We start from the raw sequence: 22,236 nt of genomic DNA, 5'->3' as shown, positions 1-22,236 counted from the left end.
TTTATTTATTTATTTATTGCATTTGTACCCCACATTTTCCCACCTCTTTGCAGGCTCAATGGCTTACAATACATCGTGGATAGTGGAAATAAGAAGAGAATAGACATTGGTGTTACAGAAGGATTTTGGGTTAAATGGTAATAGAATACATAATAGTAATATAGCAGAAGGTATTATTAAACATTCTGGATATATGTATGGAGTTTTACATGTGTTGATCTTTGTGGTATATCTTGTCAAAGAGATGGGTCTTCAGTAGTTTGCGGAAGTTGGTCAGTTCATAGATTGCTTTTAGGTTGCTTGGCAACGCGTTCCAGAATTGCGTACTCATATAGGAAAAGGTTGATGCGTGCATTAATTTGTATTTTAGACCTTTGCAGTTGGGGAAATGAAGATTAAGGAATGTGCGAGATGATTTTTTTAGCATTCCTGGGTGGTATGTCTATCAGGTCTGACATGTAGGCTGGGCCATCGCCGTGGATGATTTTGTTAGCTAGGGTGTATACTTTGAACGCAATGCATTCTTTGAGTGGGAGCCAGTGTAACTTCTCTCATAGGGGTTTTGCACTTTCGTATCTTGATTTTACGAATATGAGTCTGGCTGCCGTGTTTTGGGCTGTTTGGAGTTTTTTAAAGTATTTGCTCTTTGCAGCCAGCGTACAGTGAGTTGCAGTAGTCTAGATGACTGAGTACTAATGATTGTACCAGATTACGGAAGACGGTCCTTGGGAAGAAAGGTCTTGATCTTTTTAATTTCCACATTGAGTGGAACATCTTTTTGGTTGTGTTTTTCGCGTGATTCTCAAGTGTTAGGTGCCGATCAATGGTAACTCCAAGAACTTTTAGGGTTTCCAAAATTGGTAGATTTAGTTTAGGTGTGTGTTTGGTGGTAAATTTGTTTGTGTTGTGTTGAGAGGTGAGTATTAGGCATTGGGTTTTTTCTGCATTGTTTCAATTGAAATGCATCTGCCCAGGAGTGCATGATATGTAGACTTTGGTTGATGTCGTTGGAAATTTCTTTTAGGTCGTGTTTGAATGGGATGTAGATCGTTACATTATCAGCGTATATGTATGGGTTGAGGTTTTGGTTTGATAATAGTTTGGCCAAGGGTATCATCATTAGGTTTATATGGTCGGTGAGAGGGGGGATCCCTATGGAACTCCACATTCAGGTGTCCACGTGGCTGATGTAATCGAATTTGATGTCACTTGGTATGAATGCGTGGTTAGGAATCCCTTAAACCAATTAAGAACGTTGCCTCCAATACCGAAGTGTTCAAGGATGTGTAATAGAATTCCATGATCAACCATGTCGAAGGCGCTTGGCATGTCGAATTGTAGAAGTAGTATGTTCTTTCCGGTTGCAATTGTTTGTTTGAATTTAGTCATGAGCGTAACTAGTACTGTTTCAGTGCTGTGATGAGAACACAATCCTGACTGGGAGTCGTGTAGTATTCAGAACTTATTTAAATAGTCTGCGAGTTGCTTGGTCACCATCCCTTCTGTTATTTCGGTTATTAAGGGAATGGATGCTACTGGTCTATAGGTTAATTCACTCGCATTTTTCTTTGCATCTTTGGGGATGGGGGTGAGTAGAATGTTTCCTTTCTCCTTTAGGAAGAGTCCATTTTGTAGCATAAAATTGATGTGTTTCGTTAGGTCTGTTATAAATTGTTGATGGGCCGATTTCATAAAGTTATTTGGGCATATATCTAATTTGCAATGAGATTTGGCAAATCTTTTAAGCGTTTGGGAGATGAGATCTTCCAATAGTGTCTCAAATTCAGTCCAAATCGTAGTTGTACGATTTTCTCTTTGAAGTACTTAGGAAGGTGCCCATGAAGGAGGGAATTAAAAAAAATAAATCATGTCCTAGATATGAAGTAGTATTCTACGGGTGGACGTGCTCGGACTGGTAGCAGGATTGGCAGTGTAGACAGGATGGTGTCAGTTGCTCAGTTCCTTTTGTTATCTACTATCAGGCTTATTTTCGAAAATGATCGCCGGCCGTTTCCCGACAGAAATCGGGAGATGACCGGTGATCTCTCAGAAGTGGCGAAATTGGTATAATCGAAAGCGGCTTTTTTGACAGCATCACTGCTTTCCTGTTGCCTTGCCAGCAAAAGTTCAAGGGGGCATGTCGGCAGCGTAACGAAGGCGGGGCATGGGCGTGGCTACCATCTGGCTTTCGCGGATAATGGAAAAAAAAAGCGGCGTTAATCAGTATTTCGCCAGGTTTACTTGGTCCTTTTTATTTTCACGACCAAGCCTCAAAAAGGTGCCCCAACTCACCAGATGACTACCGGAGGGAATGGGGGATGACCTCCCCTTACTCCCCCAGTGGTCACCAACCCCCTCCCACACTAAAAGAAAATACAAATCAAAAATTTTTTTTTACCAGCCTATATGCCAGCCTCAAATGTCATACCCAGCTCCCTGACAGCAGTATGCAAGTCCCTGGAGTAGTTTTTAATGGGTGCAGTGCACTTCAGGCAGGCAGACCCACGTCCATCCCCCCCCTACCTGTTACACTTGTGGTGGTAAATGTAAAGCCCTCCAAACCCCCCCAAAACCCACTGTACCCACATGTAGTTGCCCCCCTTCACCCATAAGGGCTATGGTAATGGTGTAGAGTTGTGGGGAGTGGGTTTGGGGGGCTCAGCACCCAAGGTAAGGGAGCAATGCACTTGGGAGCTTTTTTTGTATTTAAAAAAAAAATTTAGAAGTGCACCCTAGGGTGCCCGGTTGGTTTCCTGGCATGTCAGGGGGACCAGTGCACTAGAAATGCTGGCTCCTCCCATAACCAAATGCCTTGGATTTCGCTGGGTTTGAGATGGCCGGCATTTTTTTCCATTATCGCTGAAAAACAAAACCGGCGATCTGAAACCCAGCGAACTCTGGCATTTGGCCGGGCTAAACCGTATTATCGGAAAAAAAGATGTCCGGCCATCTTTTTCAATAATACGGTTCCGGCCAGCTATTGCGCTGCCGCCAAAATAGATCGCTGGCGAACTATTTTGCCGACAACGTTCGATTATGCCCCTCCACGTTATTTATTAGCCTTGAAGGTACAGGGCATATGAGGGTGGGGGGACAAGGAGAAAATAAGATACCACTGTGGGTGAAGCAATGGCAGGTTCCAGTATTTAGTGAACTTGTGTTCATTTTTTTTTTAGGAATACTTAATTGGTATGAGACACATCATAGTGGCAGCCTACGCCGACAAGCCATGGATGAGCTCTATGATCACATCAAGGCTGATGACAGGTTCACTAAGTGCATCAGCATTGGCCCGGTAAGGCAACTCTCATTAACCATTTCTAGTGGCTCCAAGCTCAACAGGGTATCCTGAGTATGGTCTACGGAGGAATTGAATGCTTACATTTAGTGCATGCTGGGTAGTTTGCAGAAGGACCTGCGTCAGGCTGAACGTATTCCTGGTGGATATGTTTGTGGAGAGTTTGGGTGGTGAGGTAAGCTAATAGCAGTGAATGCTGGGTATGTTTACCTGAAAGAGGCTGAGTTATGGTGTCTTATTTTTGTGTAGATATCTAAAACAATTAATATGCTAGTGCGCTGGTATGTGGAAGGGCCGCAGTCCTCAGCTTTTCAGGAGCATGTGTCCAGAATTCCTGATTACCTCTGGTAAGTGTGAGATGAGAGATGGAACTTTTTCATAGGGGTTACCAGAATATCTGAAGATGCAGCATACAGTATAAGTGTGCATGGGAAATGGGGAATATATGAGGGAATGCCAATCAGAATTAATTACTAAGGTGTAGATGGTACAAGTATCCAGGTTATTAATTTCAATTTATTTTACATTTTAAAGTTTATATTCTGCCTTCCCCTAAGGAGTTCAAAGCAAATCACAAACATTTAAAGCAAAGATAAACAAACATAAAATACCATAGAATATTTTACAAAACAAAAAACTCCACCTAATTCAAAAACAGTACAGCAAAATTTATGAAATAAGGAAGGCAATGGTGGGGATAGGGTGCGTGGTGGAATCCACTAGTTTAGTTGGGAGGTGGTTTGAAAATGTTGGCTGAATTGACTGGGGTGGGAGATTGGGGTTGCAGAGAGATGATTGGTCACTTGGAAAGGATTAACGGGAATATTAGGTCAAGAATAGATGAATTGCAGAAGAAACTAATCACCTACACATCAGTAATGTAATACTACAGTGGTCCTTCTGTTTGGCATGTGCATTTATCTGCTAAATTTATTTATTTATTTATTGCACTTGTATTCCACATTTTCCCACCTATTTGCAGGCTCAATGTGGCTTACAAAGACCTGTAATGGCATCGCCATTCCAGGGTAAATAGATACAATTGGTGTTACAAAGAGATCCAGGAGGACAAAAAGAGTTAAGCAAACAGTTATAGAAAGAAGACATTCAGAATAAGGGTGGATTGGTGATGTGTTATAGTTAAGCTATGGATTATAGTGGTAGGCCTTGTTGAAGAGAGAGGTTTTCAGAGATTTGCAAAAGTTGGTTATTTCGTTGATTGTGCATTCCACAGCTGTGTGCTCAATGATGATGATTTGCCATTGAATTGAACAGTTTTTCTTCTGTTTTAGGCTGGGCCTCGATGGCATGAAGATGCAGGTACTGTTTGTTACTCTCTGATCCACAAACCTCAGCTCACCACTTTCTATGTCTGAATTATGAGGAAGAGTGCTCCAGAGCAAACATAATTATACAGGTCAAAGGAAGTTCTGGGACACAAGACTAATACTTTGGTGACATTAGTGAAAATGCCTGTATGTGTTGAGGACAATTTGGACCAGGCTTTCCACACACATAGGTTGCACTGACGCATTCCAGAGATTTTTACATGCATCATCAGTGTCATACTTCAGTATCACCTCATCTGTAGTGCCCAATGAGCACTTTTTATCTTCTGATTAAGGTATCTTGGAGAGCAGATCATATGAAATTGTTTGGACCAAAATGTATTCTCATACCCAGCCATCTCTGACATTTGGCTGGGCCCAACCTATTAGCGAAGAAAAAGATGGCCGGCCATCTTTTTCGAAAATACGGTTGGCTCCACCCATTTACAGAGCCGGCCCCGGAGATGGCCGTCCATAGAGATGGCCGGCGACATTCGATTATTCCCCTCTATCTCACTCATGATCTTTATGTAATACCACTTGTATCTCTCTCTCTGGAATGGTGATCACCATGAAGGAACAATGTAAGCCACATTGAGCCTGGGAAAATGTGGGATACAAATGCAGGAAATAAATAAAAAATAAGCTGTAAAAATGAGTAACATACAAACTGAATGGGTCAGTACTTTTTACTAATACCCAGGCAAACGTGAATAGCACTATTCTAGAATTTGATATTCTTAGTCATGTGACATCCAGTAAAACTGGGAGAGTGAGCAAAAGTTTGAGAACATACTTGGAGACCACAGCAATATAATGTTAGGGCCAAGCTTCCTTGATTGCCTCTGGCAGCTTTCTAATGATGATCAAGCTTATTTTCTCAGAGGACAAGCAGGCTGAATATTATCACGTATGGGTCGTTGTCCGCGACGGCCCAGGAGACCGGAGCTCTTCAAAACAAAGAAACTTTGAGAACGCTGCGTTACGCGGGACAGAACGCACCGCGCATGCGCGAGCAGGTTCCCGCCCGCATCACGAGCGTGCCACCACTAGTTATTTTTGATCCTTGCTTCAGGAGAGTTGTGTTTTGCTGCTACTTCCTTTTTGGCTCAGGAGAACTGTTTTTTCCCACGTTTATCACGCCCTCTCTTCTTGTTCTCAAGTTCCTCTCAGATTTAAAAAAAAAAAAAAAAAAAAAAAATATATATATATATATATATACTTAGTTTTTTCCTTTACTTTTTATTCTTTTCTTCCTCTTTGAAGTTTCCTTTCTTTTTCGTTGCGGCCGCCCTTTAGGCTGCTCGACCGCGTCTTTTTTTCCCCTTTTTTGTGCCTTGTCATTGGCACCATTGAGCCTTTTGATTTTGCGGACGCTATTTTCCCACCCATGTCATCGAAGACCCCCAGCGGCTTCAAACGCTGTACTCGCTGCAACCGGACCATCTCATCTACCGACCCCCATGCGTGGTGCCTTCAGTGTCTTGGGCCTGACCATCTCCCAGCTGCCTGTAAACTGTGTAAGTTGATGAAGAAATGGACCCAAGTGGCTCGAGAAGCTCAGTGTGAGACACTTTTTTCTGACCAGTCCAGTCCTTCGACGTTGGCATCGACATCAGTACCGAGATCGGCGGCATCGACGTCGAAGGAAGCAGTGACACAGAGAGCTCAGGTAATGGCTGCCGAACGACCGCATCGAACTGGGAGCAGCAAGTCATCGAGTGGGTCTCCGCCCATCTCAAGGCCTACTGCTATGCAGCCCCCCCCCCCCCCCCCCCCGGGACCGACCTTCATTAGACTCGGCCCCAAAGAGGCATGAGGATTCCATGTCCTTTTCTTCAGTACTGAGGAGTCTCGATAATGGGCGTCAAGCGAAGGTTAAGAAGCACCGTCATCGATTTCCTTCCATGCACGGTACCGAGAGCTCCGTGGAGCCGAGGCGGTCGGTACCCGAGAAGCGTCGGCGCTGGGAGGACCGCTCACCCTCCATACAAGAAGTGCCGATGCGTCAGTCATCTGGCAGCCTGGCACCGACTCTCGAGCCCCCTCAGAGTCTGCTACCGACTCCTGCACCGCCACCCCCCCAAAGCCTTTTCCGATGGAAGCTCTCGACGAGTGCATCAGGGCCCTTCTTCCGGATCTTCTGGAGGGGTTGCTTCGCCAGTCTGCATCGGTGTCGGGGGTGCTTGCGCCTTCCATATCGACTGTGGAGGTGGCATCTGGGCCATCACCTGTGAGGAGGCCCCCTTCCTCGGTGCCGCTTGCAGTACCGACGTCGGCTGGCTGACCTGGGTCGATTCCCCCTCAACGTCGGTGGAGGAAGCTTCGCCGGAGTCTAGGCAGGAGTCGACTTCTTGACACCCCCTCAAAGTCGTCGATCCTCGACGTCGAGACAAGCTCGGGTTCGGGCTGCTCTTAGGGAGCTTTTGTCCGACACCGATGAGGAGCGCTCATGGGAAGAGGAGGAGAACCCCAGATACTTTTTGGAGGAAGAGTCGTGTGGGCTTCCCTCTGATCCTACTCCACCAATTGAAACTAGGATGTCTTCACCTGAGAGTCTTTCTTTCTCATCCTTTGTGCGGGAAATGTGTAAGGACATTCCATTCCATATGAATGTTGTGGATGAGCCCAGGGCTGAGATGCTCGAGGTCCTGGATTATCCTTCTCTGCCTGCTGAGGTTACAGCGGCCCCTCTGCATAATACACTCATGGAAGTGGTCTTGCCCTCTTTCTAATCCAGTGGTCCCCAAGAAGTCAGAGTCCTAGTACAGAGTCCATGGAGAGCCTGTAATGGTGAAGGCCCAACTTCCTCACGATTCCATGGTGGTGGACTCTGCTCTCAGAAGAGCCAAGAGTACTAGAGACTATGCCTTGGCGCCCCCAGGAAGAGAGTCTAGGACCTTGGATTCTTGTGGGAGACGAACGTATCAGGCCGCTATGCTCGCCCGCCAAGATCCAGTCTTATCAGCTCTACACGAGCATTCACTTACGGAACTCGGTGAGGCAACTGTCCAGTTTAGTTGAAGCACTTCCTCCGGAGCTTGCTGAACCTTTTCACCTGGTGGTCAGGCAGCAGAAGGCGTGTCGCAAATTCCTGGCCAGGGGGTCTTAAGACACTTTTGACGTAGCATCCTGAGTAGCTGCTCAAGGTGTAGGGATGCGTGTCTCTGCCCTGGATCAGATGGATCAGCGGATGGCGGATGTTTCTTGTCGGGGGGGATAATCTCTTTGGAGAAAAAGTAGAGGACATGGTTGATCAGATCAAAAAGCATCATGATGCCATGGATTCTCTCTCCCGCCGGCCGTCTTCTGCTACTGTCTCCTCTTCTAAAGGCCAATGCGGTCGAACCCATTCCACCAGGGGAAGAAGGGCTGGGATTATTCCCATCCTAGACCTAAGAGCCCTGAACAAATTCCTAGTCCAAGAAAAGTTCAGGATGCTTTCCCTGGGCACCCTTCTTCACATGATTCAGGAAAATGTTTGGTTATGCTCTCTGGACTTAAAAGGACGCCTATACTCACATCCCGATACTCCAGCTCACAGGAAGTATCTTCTTTTTCAGTTGGGAACTCGGTACTTCCAGTTCTGTGTTCTGTCTTTTGGTCTCGCATCTGCACCCAGGGTCTTCACAAAATGCCAGGCAGTTGTCGCAGCATCGCTACACAGACTGGGAGTGCATGTCTTTCCTTATCTCAACGATTGGCTGGTGAAGAGCACCTCGGAGGCTGGAGCTTTACAGTCCATGCAGATGACTATTCAAGTGCTAGAGCTACTGGGGTTTCTAATCAATTCTCCGAGGACAAGCAGGCTGCTTGTTTTCACTGATGGGTGACGTCCACGGCAGCCCCCTCAAATCGGAAACTTCACTAGCAAAGGCCTTTGCTAGCCCTCGCGCGTCGATGGACTCAACGAGTCCCGTGCTGTTGTCGTCGAAGAACCCGAGAACAACACGTTCCACTGGGCCAATCTCGCTACCTGAATCCTCTTTTTCAAAAGAGCACAAAGACTACAGGCCTGCGGGCGGTGCCCAGCCCCCAGACACTGAAGACACGAAGCGTGCCTATCAGTGAGCGAGATTACCCGGGCGCACTGGGTGCACTTCTTGAAGCCGCTGGAAGACTTCGATGACATGGGCGGAAAAATCACGCCGGCGAAATCAAAATTCGCGATGATGACGAAAGGCACCAAAAGGAAGGGAGAAAAAACCCGTACCGAGGCCTGATCGGTCTCTTTTTTTTTTTTTTTTTTAAAGCGAAAATCGCGAAGACGCATGAGGTAAACTTGAGGGGCATGAAATGGCGCAAAACACGACCGTCCTGAGCGCGGACAAAAGAAGACTGACGAACACGAGCCAGTTCGGGCGGGAAGACGGTCGCGCATGCGCGGTGCGCATGGGCGCGCGAGGGCTAGCAAAGGCCTTTGCTAGTGAAGATTCCGATTGGAGGGGGCTGCCGTGGACGTCACCCATCAGTGAGAACAAGCAGCCTGCTTGTCCTCGGAGAATGAAACTGTGCAAATAAGTTAACCTGCAGAAAGTGGGCAAAATTCAAAAATCCCATTTCTGTGCATAAAATCTTGTTTTATGAGCAGAAATGTCTTAGAAAACTGTCCTCCCCATAACTACAAGCACAGTTAAATTTCATTACATTCATCATCCTTTGTCTATCCCCACTACCAAGTGTTTTTTACAGCAATGCAATACTAGAACAGTGTCAGTTTTTCACTCTGAGCATACATGGAGACCACAGCAATATAATGTTAGGGCCAAGCTTCCTTGATTGTCTCTGGCAGCTTTCTAGTAATGATCAAGCAAAATTTAACAAATGTTACAGCAGGGTTTGTTTCCTAGCATAAGCATCTAAAATCCAAGTAGCACATCACATACACCCACTGGCCTCTTCTCCAGAAACCCATTTATTCTACTTTTAAACAAGTTCATAGATATAACCAATTTGAATTCCTCTGAAAGCATTTTCAGTCTCTTAGCACTATCTTCAACAAAAGAAAGCTCCATATTTAGAGGAAGTGTTCTTCATATGTTCATTATTCTGGGGTTGTGGTAGTTTGAGCAAATCTCCCTGAAATGTATTTGTATGAACCTTTATGTATTTATACAGTATACTTATGTCTCCTCTTACCCTTCTGTCTGAGGCAAAAAAGGTAACAACTGGCAAACCTTTCACCCCTCTAAGCTAAGCTGTTCTCATCTGGATTTTTAGTCCTTTGATATCCTAAGTACTAGGAGAAGATCTTCCAATAAAATGAAGATACATGCCTGTAGCAGGTATATTCTGAGGACAGCAGGCTGAATAGTATTACGTATGGGTCGTCATCCGCGACTGCCCAGGAGATCGGAACTCTTCAAAACAAAGAAACTTCGAGAACGCTGCATCGCATGGGACAGAACGCACTGCGCATGCGCGAGCAAGTTCATGCCCGTGACACGAGCGTGCCACCGCTAGTTAATGAAAAGCAAAAGAGTAGAGCAGGAACAACTCCAGAGGGGAGGAGGGTGGGTTGTGATAATATTCAGCCTGCTGTCCTCGGAGAATACCTGCTACAGGTATGTATCTTCATTTTCTCCAATGACAAGCAGGCTGAATATTATCACGTATAGGGTATCCCTAGCACCCAGGCTCACTCAAAACAATAAACGTTGGTCAATTGGGCCCCGCAACGGCGAGGACATAACTTAGATTGACCTAAAAAAAACACAACTATGAGAGTGGAGCCTGGAACAGAATATAAATGGGCCTAAGAGGGTGGAGTTGGATTCTAAACCTCAAACAGATTCTGCAGCACCGACTGCCCAAACCGACTGTCGCGTCGGGAATCCTGCTGAAGGCAGTAGTGAGATGTGAAGGTGTGGACAGATGACCACGTTTCAGCCTTGCAAATCTCTTCAATGGAGGCTGACTTTAAGTGAGCCACTGATGCAGCCATGGCTCTAACATTATGAGCCGTGACATGGCCCTCCAGAGTCAGCCCAGTATGGGCATAAGTGAAGGAAATGCAATCTGCTAGCCAATTAGAGATTGTGCGTTTTCTGATGGCAACTCCCCTCCTGTTAGGGTCAAAAGAAACAAACAACTGGGCGGACTGTCTATAGGGCTTTGTCCGCTCTATGTAAAAGGCCAACGCTCTCTTACAGTGCAAGGTGTGCAACTTGACCTCACCAGGGTGTGGAAAGGGAAAAAATGTTGGCAAGACAACTGACTGGTTCAGATGGAACTCCGACACCACCTTCGGCAAGAACTTAGGGTGAGTGCGGAGGACTACTCTGTTATGATGGAACTACCAGGGCTTGGAGATCACTGACTCTACGAGCTGAAGTAACAGCCACCAAGAAAATGACCTTCCAGGTCAAATACTTCAGATGGCAGGAATTCAGTGGCTCAAAAGGAGCTTTCATCAGCTGGGTGAGAACGACGTTGAGATCCCATGACACTGGTGAAGGTCTGACAGGGGGCTTTGACAAAAGCAAACCTCTCATGAAGCGAACTAAAGGCTGTCCAGACATAGGCATACCCTCTACACGGTGATGATAAGCACTAATTGCACTAAGGTGAACCCTTATGGAGTTGGTCTTGAGACTAGACTTTGACAAGTGTAGAAGGTATTCAAGCAGGGTCCATGTACGACATGAAAAAGGATCTAGGGCCTTGCTGTCACACCAGACGGCAAACCTCCTCCATTTGAAAGAGTAACTCTTTTTTGTGGAATCTTTCCTGGAAGCAAACAAGACTCGGGAAACACCCTCCGACAGACCTAAAGAGGCAACTTCTAAGTTCTCAACATCCAGGCCGTGAGAGCCAGAGACTGGAGGTTGGGATGTAGAAGTGACCCCTCGTGCTGAGTGATGAGGGTCGGAAAACACTCCAATCTCCATGGTTCTTCGGAGGACAACTCCAGAAGAAGAGGGAACCAGATCTGACGGGGCCAAAAAGGTGCAATCAGAATCATGGTTCTGCAGTCTTGCTTCAGAAGAGTTTTCCCTACTAAATGGATGGGAGGATACGCATACATTAGACCTATCCCCCAATGTAGGAGAAAGGCATCAGATGCTAGTCTGTCATGGGCCTGAAGCCTGGAACTGAACTGAGGGAATTTGTGATTGATCTGAGTGGCAAAAAGATCCACCGAGGGGGTGCCCCACGCTCGGAAGATCTTGCGGACAACGTCCATATTCAGAGACCACTCGTGAGGTTGCATTATCCTGTTCAGTCTGTCGGCCAGACTGTTGTTTACGCCTGGCAGGTACAAGGCCTGGAGAAACATACCGTGATGGTGAGCCCAACGCCACATCCTGACGGCTTCCTGACACAGAGGGCGAGATCCGGTGCCCCCCTGCTTGTTGATGTAGTACATTGCAACCTGATTGTCTGTCTGAATTAAAATAATTTGACTGGATAGCCGATCTCTGAAAGCCTTGAGAGCGTTCTAGATCGCTCGTAACTCCAGGAGGTTGATCTGAAGATCCTTTTCCTGAAAGGACCAAGCTTCTTGAGTGTGAAGCCCATCTACATGTGCTCCCCACCCCAAGAGGGATGCATCCGTCATCAACACTTTCTGTGGCTGAGGAATTTGGAATGGACGTACCAAGGTCAGATTGGATTGAATGGTCCATCACTGAAGGGAACTGAAAAAGTCAGTGGAGAGATGGATGACATCCTCTAGATCCCCTGTGGCCTGGCACCACTGGGAAGCTAGGGTCCATTGAGCTGATCTCATTTGTAGGCGTGCCATGGGAGTTACATGAACTGTGGAAGCCATGTGACCTAAGATTCTCAACATCTGCCGAGCTGTGATCTGTTGAGACGCTCGAGCCAAGGACACAAGGGCTAAGAGATTGTCCACCCTTGTCCCCGGTATCAGTACCGCTTGCGGTACCGGCTAAGGCCGCCTCCCAGGCAGACTCCCTGACGACGCTGGCAAGGGAGTCCACCTCTCGACGCTCCTACCGTGGCCGTGTTTCCACGGAGTCGAATCGGGCACGGCTTCAGACGCAGGTTCGTGAACTTGTGTCTGATACCGATGGTGAGGCCTCGTGGGAGGAGGAGGAGGACATCAGATATTTCTCTGACGAGGAGTCTGATGGCCTTCCTTCTGACCCCACTCCCTCCCCTGAAAGGCAGCTTTCTCCTCCCGAGAGTCTGTCTTTCGCGGCCTTTGTCCGGGAGATGTCTACGGCCATCCCCTTCCCGGTGGTCGTGGAGGATGAGCCCAGGGCTGAGATGTTTGAGCTCTTGGACTATCCTTCTCCACCTAAGAAAGCGTCCACAGTACCCATGCATCATGTCCTAAAAAAGACATTGCTGGCGAACTGCACCAAGCCATTAACTAATCCCCACATTCCCAAGAAGATTGAATCCCAGTATCTGATCCATGGGGACCCAGAGCTGATGCGCACTCAGCTGCTTCACGACTCTGGTGTGGTGGATCTGGCCCTAAAGAAGGCTAAGAGTTCTAGAGAGCATGCTTCGGCGCCCCCGGGCAGAGACTCCAGAACCTTAGACTCCTTTGAGAGGAAGGCCTATCATTCCTGTATGCTCGTGGCCAAGATTCAGTCCTACCAGCTCTACACGAGCATTCATATGCGGAACAATGTGCGACAGTTGGCGGACTTGGTGGACAAGCTCCCTTGTGAGCAAGACAAGCCATTTCAGGAGGTGGTGAGGCAGCTGAAGGCATGCAGAAAATTCCTGGCCAGAGGGGTATATGATACCTTTGATTTTGCGTCCAGGGCCGCTGCTCAAGGTGTGGTGATGCGCAGACTCTAATGGCTGCGTGCCTCCGACCTGGAGAATAGGATCCAGCAGCGGATTGCGGACTCCCCTTGCCGAGCGGATAACATTTTTGGAGAAAAGGTCGAACAGGTGGTAGAACAGCTCCACCAGCGGGATAACGCTTTCGACAAATTCTCCCGCCGGCAGCCTTCAGCATCTACCTCATCAGGTAGACGTTTTTATGGGGGAAGGAGGGTTGTTCCCTACTCTTCTGGTAAGCATAGGTACAATCCTCCCTCTCGCCAGCCTGCGGCCCAGGCTAAGCCCCAGCGCGCGCGCTCTCGTCAGCAGCGTGCGCCTCAGCAAGGCCTCACGGCTCCCCAGCAAAAGCAGGGGACGAGCTTTTGACTGGCTCCAGCAGAGCATAGCCGACATCAACGTGTCTGTGCCGGGCGATCTGCCGGTCGGGGTGAGGTTGAAAGTTTTTCACCAAAGGTGGCCTCTTATAACCTCCGACCGTTGGGTTCTTCAAATAGTCCGGCAAGGGTATGCCCTCAATTTGGCCTCAAAGCCTCCAAATTTCCCACCGGGAGCTCAGTTCTACAGCTTCCAGCACAAGCAGGTACTTGCAGAGGAACTCTCCGCCCTTCTCAGCGCCAATGCGGTCGAGCCCGTGCCATCCGGGCAAGAAGGGCTGGGATTCTATTCCAGGTACTTCCTTGTGGAAAAGAAAACAGGGGGGATGCGTCCCATCCTAGACCTAAGGGCCCTGAACAAATATCTGGTCAAGGAAAAGTTCAGGATGCTTTACCTGGGCACCCTTCTTCCCATGATTCAGGAAAACGATTGGCTATGCTCTCTGGACTTGAAGGACGCCTACACGCACATCCCGATATTGCCAGCTCACAGGCAGTATCTGTGATTTCGTCTGGGCACACGTCACTTCCAGTACTGTATGCTACCATTTGGGCTCGCCTCTGCGCCCAGGGTGTTCATGAAGTGCCTGGCTGTAGTAGCAGCAGCGCTTCGCAGGCTGGGAGTGCACGTGTTCCCTTATCTCGACGATTGGCTGGTGAAGAACAATTCCGAGGCAGGAGCTCTACAGTCCATGCAGATGACTATTCGACTACTGGAGCTACTGGGGTTTGTGATAAATTATCCAAAGTCCCATCTTCTCCCAGTACAGAGACTCGAATTCATAGGAGCTCTGCTGGATTCTCGGACGGCTCGTGTTTATCTTCCGGAGACAAGGGCCAACAATCTGCTGTCCCTCGTCTCGCGGGTACGAGCGTCCCGGCAGATCACAGCTCGGCAGATGTTGAGATTGCTTGGCCACATGGCCTCCACAGTTCATGTGACTCCCATGGCTCATCTTCACATGCGATCTGCTCAATGTACCCTAGCTTCCCAGTGGTTTCAGGCTGCTGGGGATCTAGAGGACGTGATCCACCTTTCCACGAGTTTTCTCAAATCCCTGTACTGGTGGACGATTTGGTCCAGTTTGACTCTGGGACGCCCTTTCCAAATTCCTCAGCCACAAAAAGTGCTGACTACGGATGCGTCTCTCCTGGGGTGGGGAGCTCATGTAAATGGGCTTCACACCCAGGGAAGCTGGTCCCTCCAGGAACGCGATCTGCAGATCAATCTCCTGGAGTTACGAGCGGTCTGGAACGCTCTGAAGGCTTTCAGAGATCGGCTGTCCCACCAAATTATCCAAATTCAGCCAGACAACCAGGTTGCCATGTATTACATCAACAAGCAGGGGGGCACCGGATCTCGCCCCCTGTGTCAGGAAGCCGTCAGCATGTGGCTGTGGGTTCGCCGTTACGGCATGTTGCTCCAAGCCACATATCTGGCAGGCGTAAACAACAGTCTGGCCGACAGGTTCAGCAGGATTATGCAACCTCACGAGTGGTCGCTCAACTCCAGAGTAGTGCGCCGGATCTTCCAGGTGTGGGGCACCCCCTTGGTAGATCTCTTTTTACATCTCGAGCCAACCACAAGGTCCCTCAGTTCTGTTCCAGACTTCAGGCCCACGGCCGACTGGCATCGGATGCCTTCCTCCTGGATTGGGGGGAAGGCCTGCTGTATGCTTATCCTCCCATACCTCTGGTGGGGAAGACTTTGTTGAAACTCAAGCAAGACCGAGGCACCATGATTCTGATTGCTCCTTTTTGGCCGAGTCAGATCTGGTTCCCTCTCCTTCTGGAGTTGTCCTCCGAAGAACCGTGGAGATTGGAGTGTTTTCCGACCCTCATCACACGGGACGAAGGGGCGCTTCTGCATCCCAACCTCCAGTCTCTGGCTCTCACGGCCTGGATGTTGAGAGCGTAGACTTTGCCTCTTTGGGTCTGTTGGAGGGTGTCTCCCGTGTCTTGCTTGCTTCCAGAAAAGATTCCACTAAGAGGAGTTACTTCTTTTTATGGAGGAGGTTTGCCGTCTAGTGTGACAGCAAGGCCTTAGATCCTCGCTCCTGTCCTACACAGACCCTGCTTGAATATCTTCTGCACTTGTCTGAGTCTGGTCTCAAGACCAACTCTGTAAGGGTTCACCTTAGCGCAATCAGTGCATACCATTACCGTGTGGAAGGTAAGCCGATCTCAGGACAGCCTTTAGTTGTTCGCTTCATGAGAGGTTTGCTTTTGTCAAAGCCCCCCGTCAAACCTCCTACAGTGTCATGGGATCTCAATGTCGTTCTCACCCAGCTGATGAAACCTCCTTTTGAGCCACTGAACTCCTGCCATCTGAAGTACTTGACCTGGAAGGTCATTTTCTTGGTGGCAGTTACTTCAGCTCGTAGAGTCAGTGAGCTTCAGGCCCTGATAACCCAGGCCCCTTACACCAGATTTCATCATAATAGAGTAGTCCTCCGCACTCACCCTAAGTTCTTGCAGAAGGTAGTGTCGGAGTTCCATCTGAACCAGTCAATTGTCTTGCCAACATTCTTTCCCCGTCCGCATTCCTGCCCTGCTGAACGTCAGCTGCACACATTGGACTGCAAAAGAGCATTGGCCTTCTATCTGGAGCGGACACAGCCCAACAGACAGTCCGCCCAATTGTTTGTTTCTTTTGATCCCAACAGGAGGGGAGTGGCTATGGGGAAATGCACCATTTCCAATTGGCTAGCAGATTGCATTTCCTTCACTTACGCCCAGGCTGGGCTGGCTCTTGAGGGTCATGTCACGGCTCATAATGTTGGAGCCATGGCAGCGTCTGTGGCCCACTAGAAGTCAGCCACTATTGAAGAGATTTGCAAGGCTGCGACGTGGTCATCTGTCCACACATTCACATCTCATTACTGCCTGCAGCAGGATACCCGACGCGACAGTCAGTTCGGGCAGTCAGTGCTTCAGAATCTGTTCGAGGTTTAGAATCCAACTCCACCCCCCTAGGCCCATGTTTATTCTGTTCCAGGCTACACTCTGTTAGTTGGATAAGTTATTAGGTCAATCTCAGTTATGTCCTCACCGTTGCGAGGCCCAATTGACCATGATTGTTGTTTTGAGTGAGCCTGGGGGCTAGGGATACCCCATCAGTGAGAACAAGCAGCCTGCTTGTCCTCGGAGAAAGCGAATGCTACATACCTGTAGAAGGTATTCTCCGAGGACAGCAGGCTGATTGTTCTCACAAACCCGCCTGCCTCCCCTTTGGAGTTGTGTCTTCCCTTGTCTTTGTATTGTCTTGCTATATACGGGACTAATGAACACGAGCCGGTTCGGGCGGGAAGACGGTCGCGCATGCGCGGTGCACATGGGCGCGCGAGGGCTAGCAAAGGCCTTTGCTAGTGAAGATTCCGATTGGAGGGGGTTGCCGTGGACGTCACCCATCAGTGAGAACAATCAGCCTGCTGTCCTCGGAGAATACCTTCTACAGGTATGTAGCATTCGCTCTATACACATAAATTTGCCTGCCCATCAGGGAGCTTTTGCTAGAGGCAGAGAGTAGACTTGTGCATACACCTTTGGATTTCCTAAACTACGTGTGTAAGTTTGGCTGGGAAAAATACTCGCTTAAGGAGCAGATGTAGATTTGTATATATCCTTTTTCAAACTCAGTTTTAAGAGGGAACTGGTTCCCTTTGAAAAATGATTTTTAAAATCTATAGGACAAAAGTACCCACAGACTGTATATTTAGGTTCACTTTTTTACAGTTGTCTGAGTGTGGTTACAGTGCAAATGTAGCATTTGAACTGACAACTGCTTCTTTCAGGGTACCAATGGATCACAGCTCTGGGATACAGCGTTTACTGTCCAAGCCTTTCTGGAGGTATGCTATCATATTTTTTCACGGAGAGAGTAGTAGATGCTTGGAATGCCCTCCCACGGGAGGTGGTGGAAATGAAAACGGTAATGGAATTCAAACATGCGTGGGATAAGCATAAAGGAATCCTGTGCCGAAGGAATGGATCCTCAGGAGCTTAGTCAAGATCGGGAGGCAGGGCTGGTGGTTGGGAGATGGGGATAGTGCTGGACAGACTTGTACGGTCTGTGCCAGAGCCGGTGGTGGGCAGCGGGAATGGTGGTTGGGAGGCGGGGATAGTGCTGGGCAGACTTATACGGTCTGTGCCCTGAAGAGCACAGGTACAAATCAAAGTAGGGTATACACAAAAAGCAGCAAATATGAGTTATCTTGTTGGGCAGACTGGATGGACGGTGCAGGTCTTTTTCTGCCATCATCTACTATGTTACTATATATTATCTGTGTTTGAGCTTTCTCTCTCATGTTGTCTACTTCTTTTCCTCATACACTATTTTTTTTCTTTATTTTTTTCCATTCTGATATTTTCCAGAAAGCCATCATGAATGATCTTTGTTCCCCTATTCCTTCTTTTTTTTTTCTCTCTCTTTTCTCTTTTTTTTAATAACTTTATTTTTAATATTGAAACATCTTAAATATATAAACCATCAATATCACAGTCTACATCATAGGATTATCCCCCTCCCTTGTCCCCCCTCTCCCCCCCAATCCCTGCAGTATCCTATCTCTTTGGTGTATAATTGTTTTATGTTTAACAGTTCCGCAGAGGGTAAGCCCCGTTTTGCGAATTGGTTTCACATCACCGGCACCACCAATTGAGGAGCTTCCAAATCAATTCCCGCCTGGTATCTCCATGTCTTATATTTGTCCCAAATCCTATAAAATTGGCTCAGCTGTCCATTCTTCATTGCTGTTAATTTTACCATTTGCTATATATAATCCATTTTATGTAAAACTTTGACCACTGGAGGAGCCAGTTGTTGTTTCCAGGCGGCGGTTATCATAATCTTAACAGCCCCTAAAAACATAGAGGCCAAACAAGAAGTGGTCTTAAAAGTCCTGATGGGTGAAATTGCAATAAGCAGTGGTCTATTGTGTTCGGATATTCTCTGCCCAGCAGCTGTTGCAATAGTTTGAGACATTCCTGCCAATAAAGTTGTATCTTTGGACAGGACCACCATATATGTTTCATATCTCCCTTGATTTGATACCCTCTCCAACATTGATTCGAAGTTCCTGGAAACATTTTTGCTATTCTATGTGGGGTGTAATACCAGCGATACAAAATTTTATATCCATTTTCTATCATTGAGCTAGTCACCGACCCCTTTAATAGGAAGCCTATCGTCCTTTCCCATCTCTGTGGTTCATGTGTAATCCCTATATCTTGTTCCCATTTCTGTGTGTACCCCTTAATTGGATTCCTATATGTGAGCAATGCCGCATATATTCTTGACACACATCTTTTACGACTATTCCCTCCCATAGCCCGCTCTAATTCTGTTTCCTCTAATTGTAATTCCCCTTTGGCTTTTCAAAGAATATAGTCTCATCCCCTATTCCTTCCTAACTGGCTCTCATCATGGAGCCATCATTCACATCTCAGTTTGACTTGCCCATGTTCCATCTCTCTGAAGACCAAATGCTAAAGCCTCTCTAGCAGCTAAGAGTAGGAAGCAACTTAAAGGATAATGCTCATTTGTAATCATGTAGAGAGTAATTCTATAAGAGCTGGTGTAAATGTATGCACCTAGACCACAAAATAACACATTCAGAGTATAACATTTGATAATCTATGCACATAAATGTGCACCCCAATCATGTTCCGCCCAAATTCTGCTCCTGTGGGTTCCCACCTGCAAAGTATGCACAATCACATCTTGGTGAGAACTATGCTTTGTTATTTGGCTTTTATAGTCCGCTAAGTTCGTTAAAATTCTAAGCATATTACAGAAAAAGAGATCCTGCATTTCAGGAGAATTAAATCAGTATCCTTTGTCCCATTAGTAATCACATCATATCTAAAAATAACTTTGTAAAGAGTTCTGGAATAACAAATATGTCTGAATTTTCTGAATCCTCAAAGGTAAGCTATTCCAGACTTTTACAGTCTGGTGCACATAGGTACAGAATATACGTATCTGTGTCTTTTTACCCGACGGATAGTTAAGTTTTAAGCAACATTCCTTCCGAGCTGTATGTAATGATGATGAAAGTCAAGATAATGAGTTGGTTATTTAGAGTTATCTCTGTATAACAATTTATGTATTAAGCAAGCTAACTTAAATTGCATCCTAGAATTAACATTAAGCCAATGTAAATCATACAGTAACAGGGTAGCTGTCTCATGTTTACTTAGTCTCGCTACCGTATTCTGCAAAAATTGTATCTCTTGACTAATTTACAAGAAGGTCCTCCATATAGAGAATTACAGTAATCCAAATATGGCAGGACGGTCTGCATTGCACTTCAAAAACTGAGTGGGTGTAACAAGGAACGTACAGTCCTCAATTGTCTAAGCCTAAAAAAATGTGTTTTTGTTAAGGCTTTTAATTGTAATTCAAAAAACAAATTTGAATTAATTATCCCAAGGATTTTTTCTTCAATCTATTCAACTTTATGTTTAAATATTTTTTATTGGTGCAGAAGATAAACATACACAATACAGTCACCGTATTAACAATCCATATTCCACTAATGCAATACCACACTGCCATAAAACAACTCACCACAGTGCTTTTTATTCCCCCCCTCCCCTCCCCCTCTCCCACCCCTTGTACATTGCAGTATAGAGCTAAGTTCAACAAATGCCATCTGATGGGACCTTTGTCTCTCCTTTAAGCTTTTCGTGTCCAGGAACTGCTTCTCGCTCTATAATTTAACCACCGTAATTGTAGGTCCAATCTCCATGGCCTGGACAGAGTATTTAAGTAAAATCGCCCTGAGTTAAACACAAATTGAGCTCCTGTCATGCTCCCTCTACCCCCCCACCCACCCTCCCCCAAACCCATCCTCCACCCCACCTGTCGCCCTTAAGAGTTCAGAATTCTACTACGCACTACTACAGTCAATGAGTCCCAAAAAGGAGACCAGACTTGACAAAGCCGGTCTCCTCGTGGCGAAGACAGGTCATCCACACCCCTGCGCTCCATTACGCAGAGGTGAATCATGTTGGCTCGCCAGTGTTGCAATGAAGGCGGGTACGTGGTTATCCACTGTTGGAGGATCGATTTCTTTCCTACCAAGATCATTTTTTTTTTTTCAAGAAACATTTGAGGCCTTGAGGCAGGAATGGGGACACCCTGAATACCTCAAATAGCTGAGATGGAGTTGGTTTCCAAACGACCCCCCAGAGCCTAGACACATGCTGGCATACCTGGCGCCAAAAGCCAAGGATCTGCGGGCATGTCCAAAACATGTGTCCCAAATCGGCCGGGGATTGGGCACACTTCTTACACCTGTCCTCCGGCCCCATGGATTCCCTATATGCTCTGTGAGGGGAAATGTACATCCTCATCAAAAATTTATAATGTGTTTCTTGCAACGTCACATTCTCCATCTGTCGTTGGATGCCCAAGAGACAGACTTTCACCGTTTCCTTCTGGAGTTGTATCGTTAATTCTCTATTCCAGCAACTGGTTAGTTTGTCATACTCCACCTCGCCCAGTTGTTCCCGTAGAGATGCATGGTAAGGATGCATGGTAATACTTAAGCGGGACCCTTAATTGTGCGTCCAACCCCAGTATAGTGACTAATTGTTCCTACATCTGTGCAGTCATAGTTGGGGCCAGCAGGGATCTTACATAATGGCGTAATTGAAACATAGAGAAGAAGTTTACTCCCCTAATCCCGTATTCTGCCCGCAGGTCAACCTGAGATTTTAGTGTGCCATCCTCATTGTATAGCTGTTATAAATACTGTAGGTTTTTCGTCCTCCAATTGGCAAAGTCCGCCGATGTGGAACCGGGTAAAAAGTCTCTATTGCCCTGGATTGGTAGCAACGGAGAGGATTCTGCAGACAGGCCATAAAACCGGCAGACCCACCGCCATGCTCTCCTCACAGGCAAGAGTATTGGTGCATAAGCCGGGGGGTGTACACAGCTTCCCCGGTGCTGCATGTAACCAGGCACAAAAGTGAGCTGGGGCAAACAGTCCCGTCTCTGCCCCGGTACACGAGAAATGGGATGATCCCCGGAACCAATCCGTGAGGTGACGCATGTTACTTGCTATTGAAAGGAGCCTGCCACTCATCAGTCCCAGCACCCCCCCCCCTGATCGCGGTAAAAAGAGCTGGGATGCTCGTATCCGAGGTTTTTTACCTTGCCATATGAACCGCGTCACTAACCTTGTCACCCAGTGATCATCTTTTTGCGTCAGACACAGGGGTGCCATTTGTAATACATAAGTCCACTTAGGCAGCAATATCATGTTATAAAGGGCAATTCTACCTATGAGGGATAGCGGAAGCGAGTGCCAACTCTGCAAGGTGTGCCTCGTACTTTGTCGAAGTGGTTCAATATTCACTTTGTACAAGCTAAATAGGTCGGCGGGGATCAGCACCTCCAGATATTTTAAGGGCCCCTTAGACCACATAAGAGAGAACTCTCACTCCCAAGTCTCCCTAA

The 22,236-nt window shown here is 47.1% G+C and overlaps 1 protein-coding gene across 1 annotated transcript in view; it reads left to right on the top strand.

The window, feature by feature from the left end:
* The window catches only part of LSS (lanosterol synthase), a 968,970-nt gene that overhangs the window by 488,040 nt on the left and 458,694 nt on the right, over window positions 1-22,236 (top strand). The window contains exons 9-12 of the mRNA XM_030210819.1: window positions 3,177-3,295; window positions 3,548-3,645; window positions 4,591-4,618; window positions 17,564-17,620. Coding sequence (XP_030066679.1) covers window positions 3,177-3,295; window positions 3,548-3,645; window positions 4,591-4,618; window positions 17,564-17,620 — 302 coding nt within the window. The remainder of the gene's footprint in view (window positions 1-3,176; window positions 3,296-3,547; window positions 3,646-4,590; window positions 4,619-17,563; window positions 17,621-22,236) is intronic.

The sequence above is a fragment of the Microcaecilia unicolor genome, chromosome 7, assembly GCF_901765095.1.
Source record: "Microcaecilia unicolor chromosome 7, aMicUni1.1, whole genome shotgun sequence".
In the NCBI taxonomy this organism is placed as follows: domain Eukaryota; kingdom Metazoa; phylum Chordata; class Amphibia; order Gymnophiona; family Siphonopidae; genus Microcaecilia; species Microcaecilia unicolor.
This window is presented reverse-complemented; position numbering and strand designations above follow the sequence as displayed.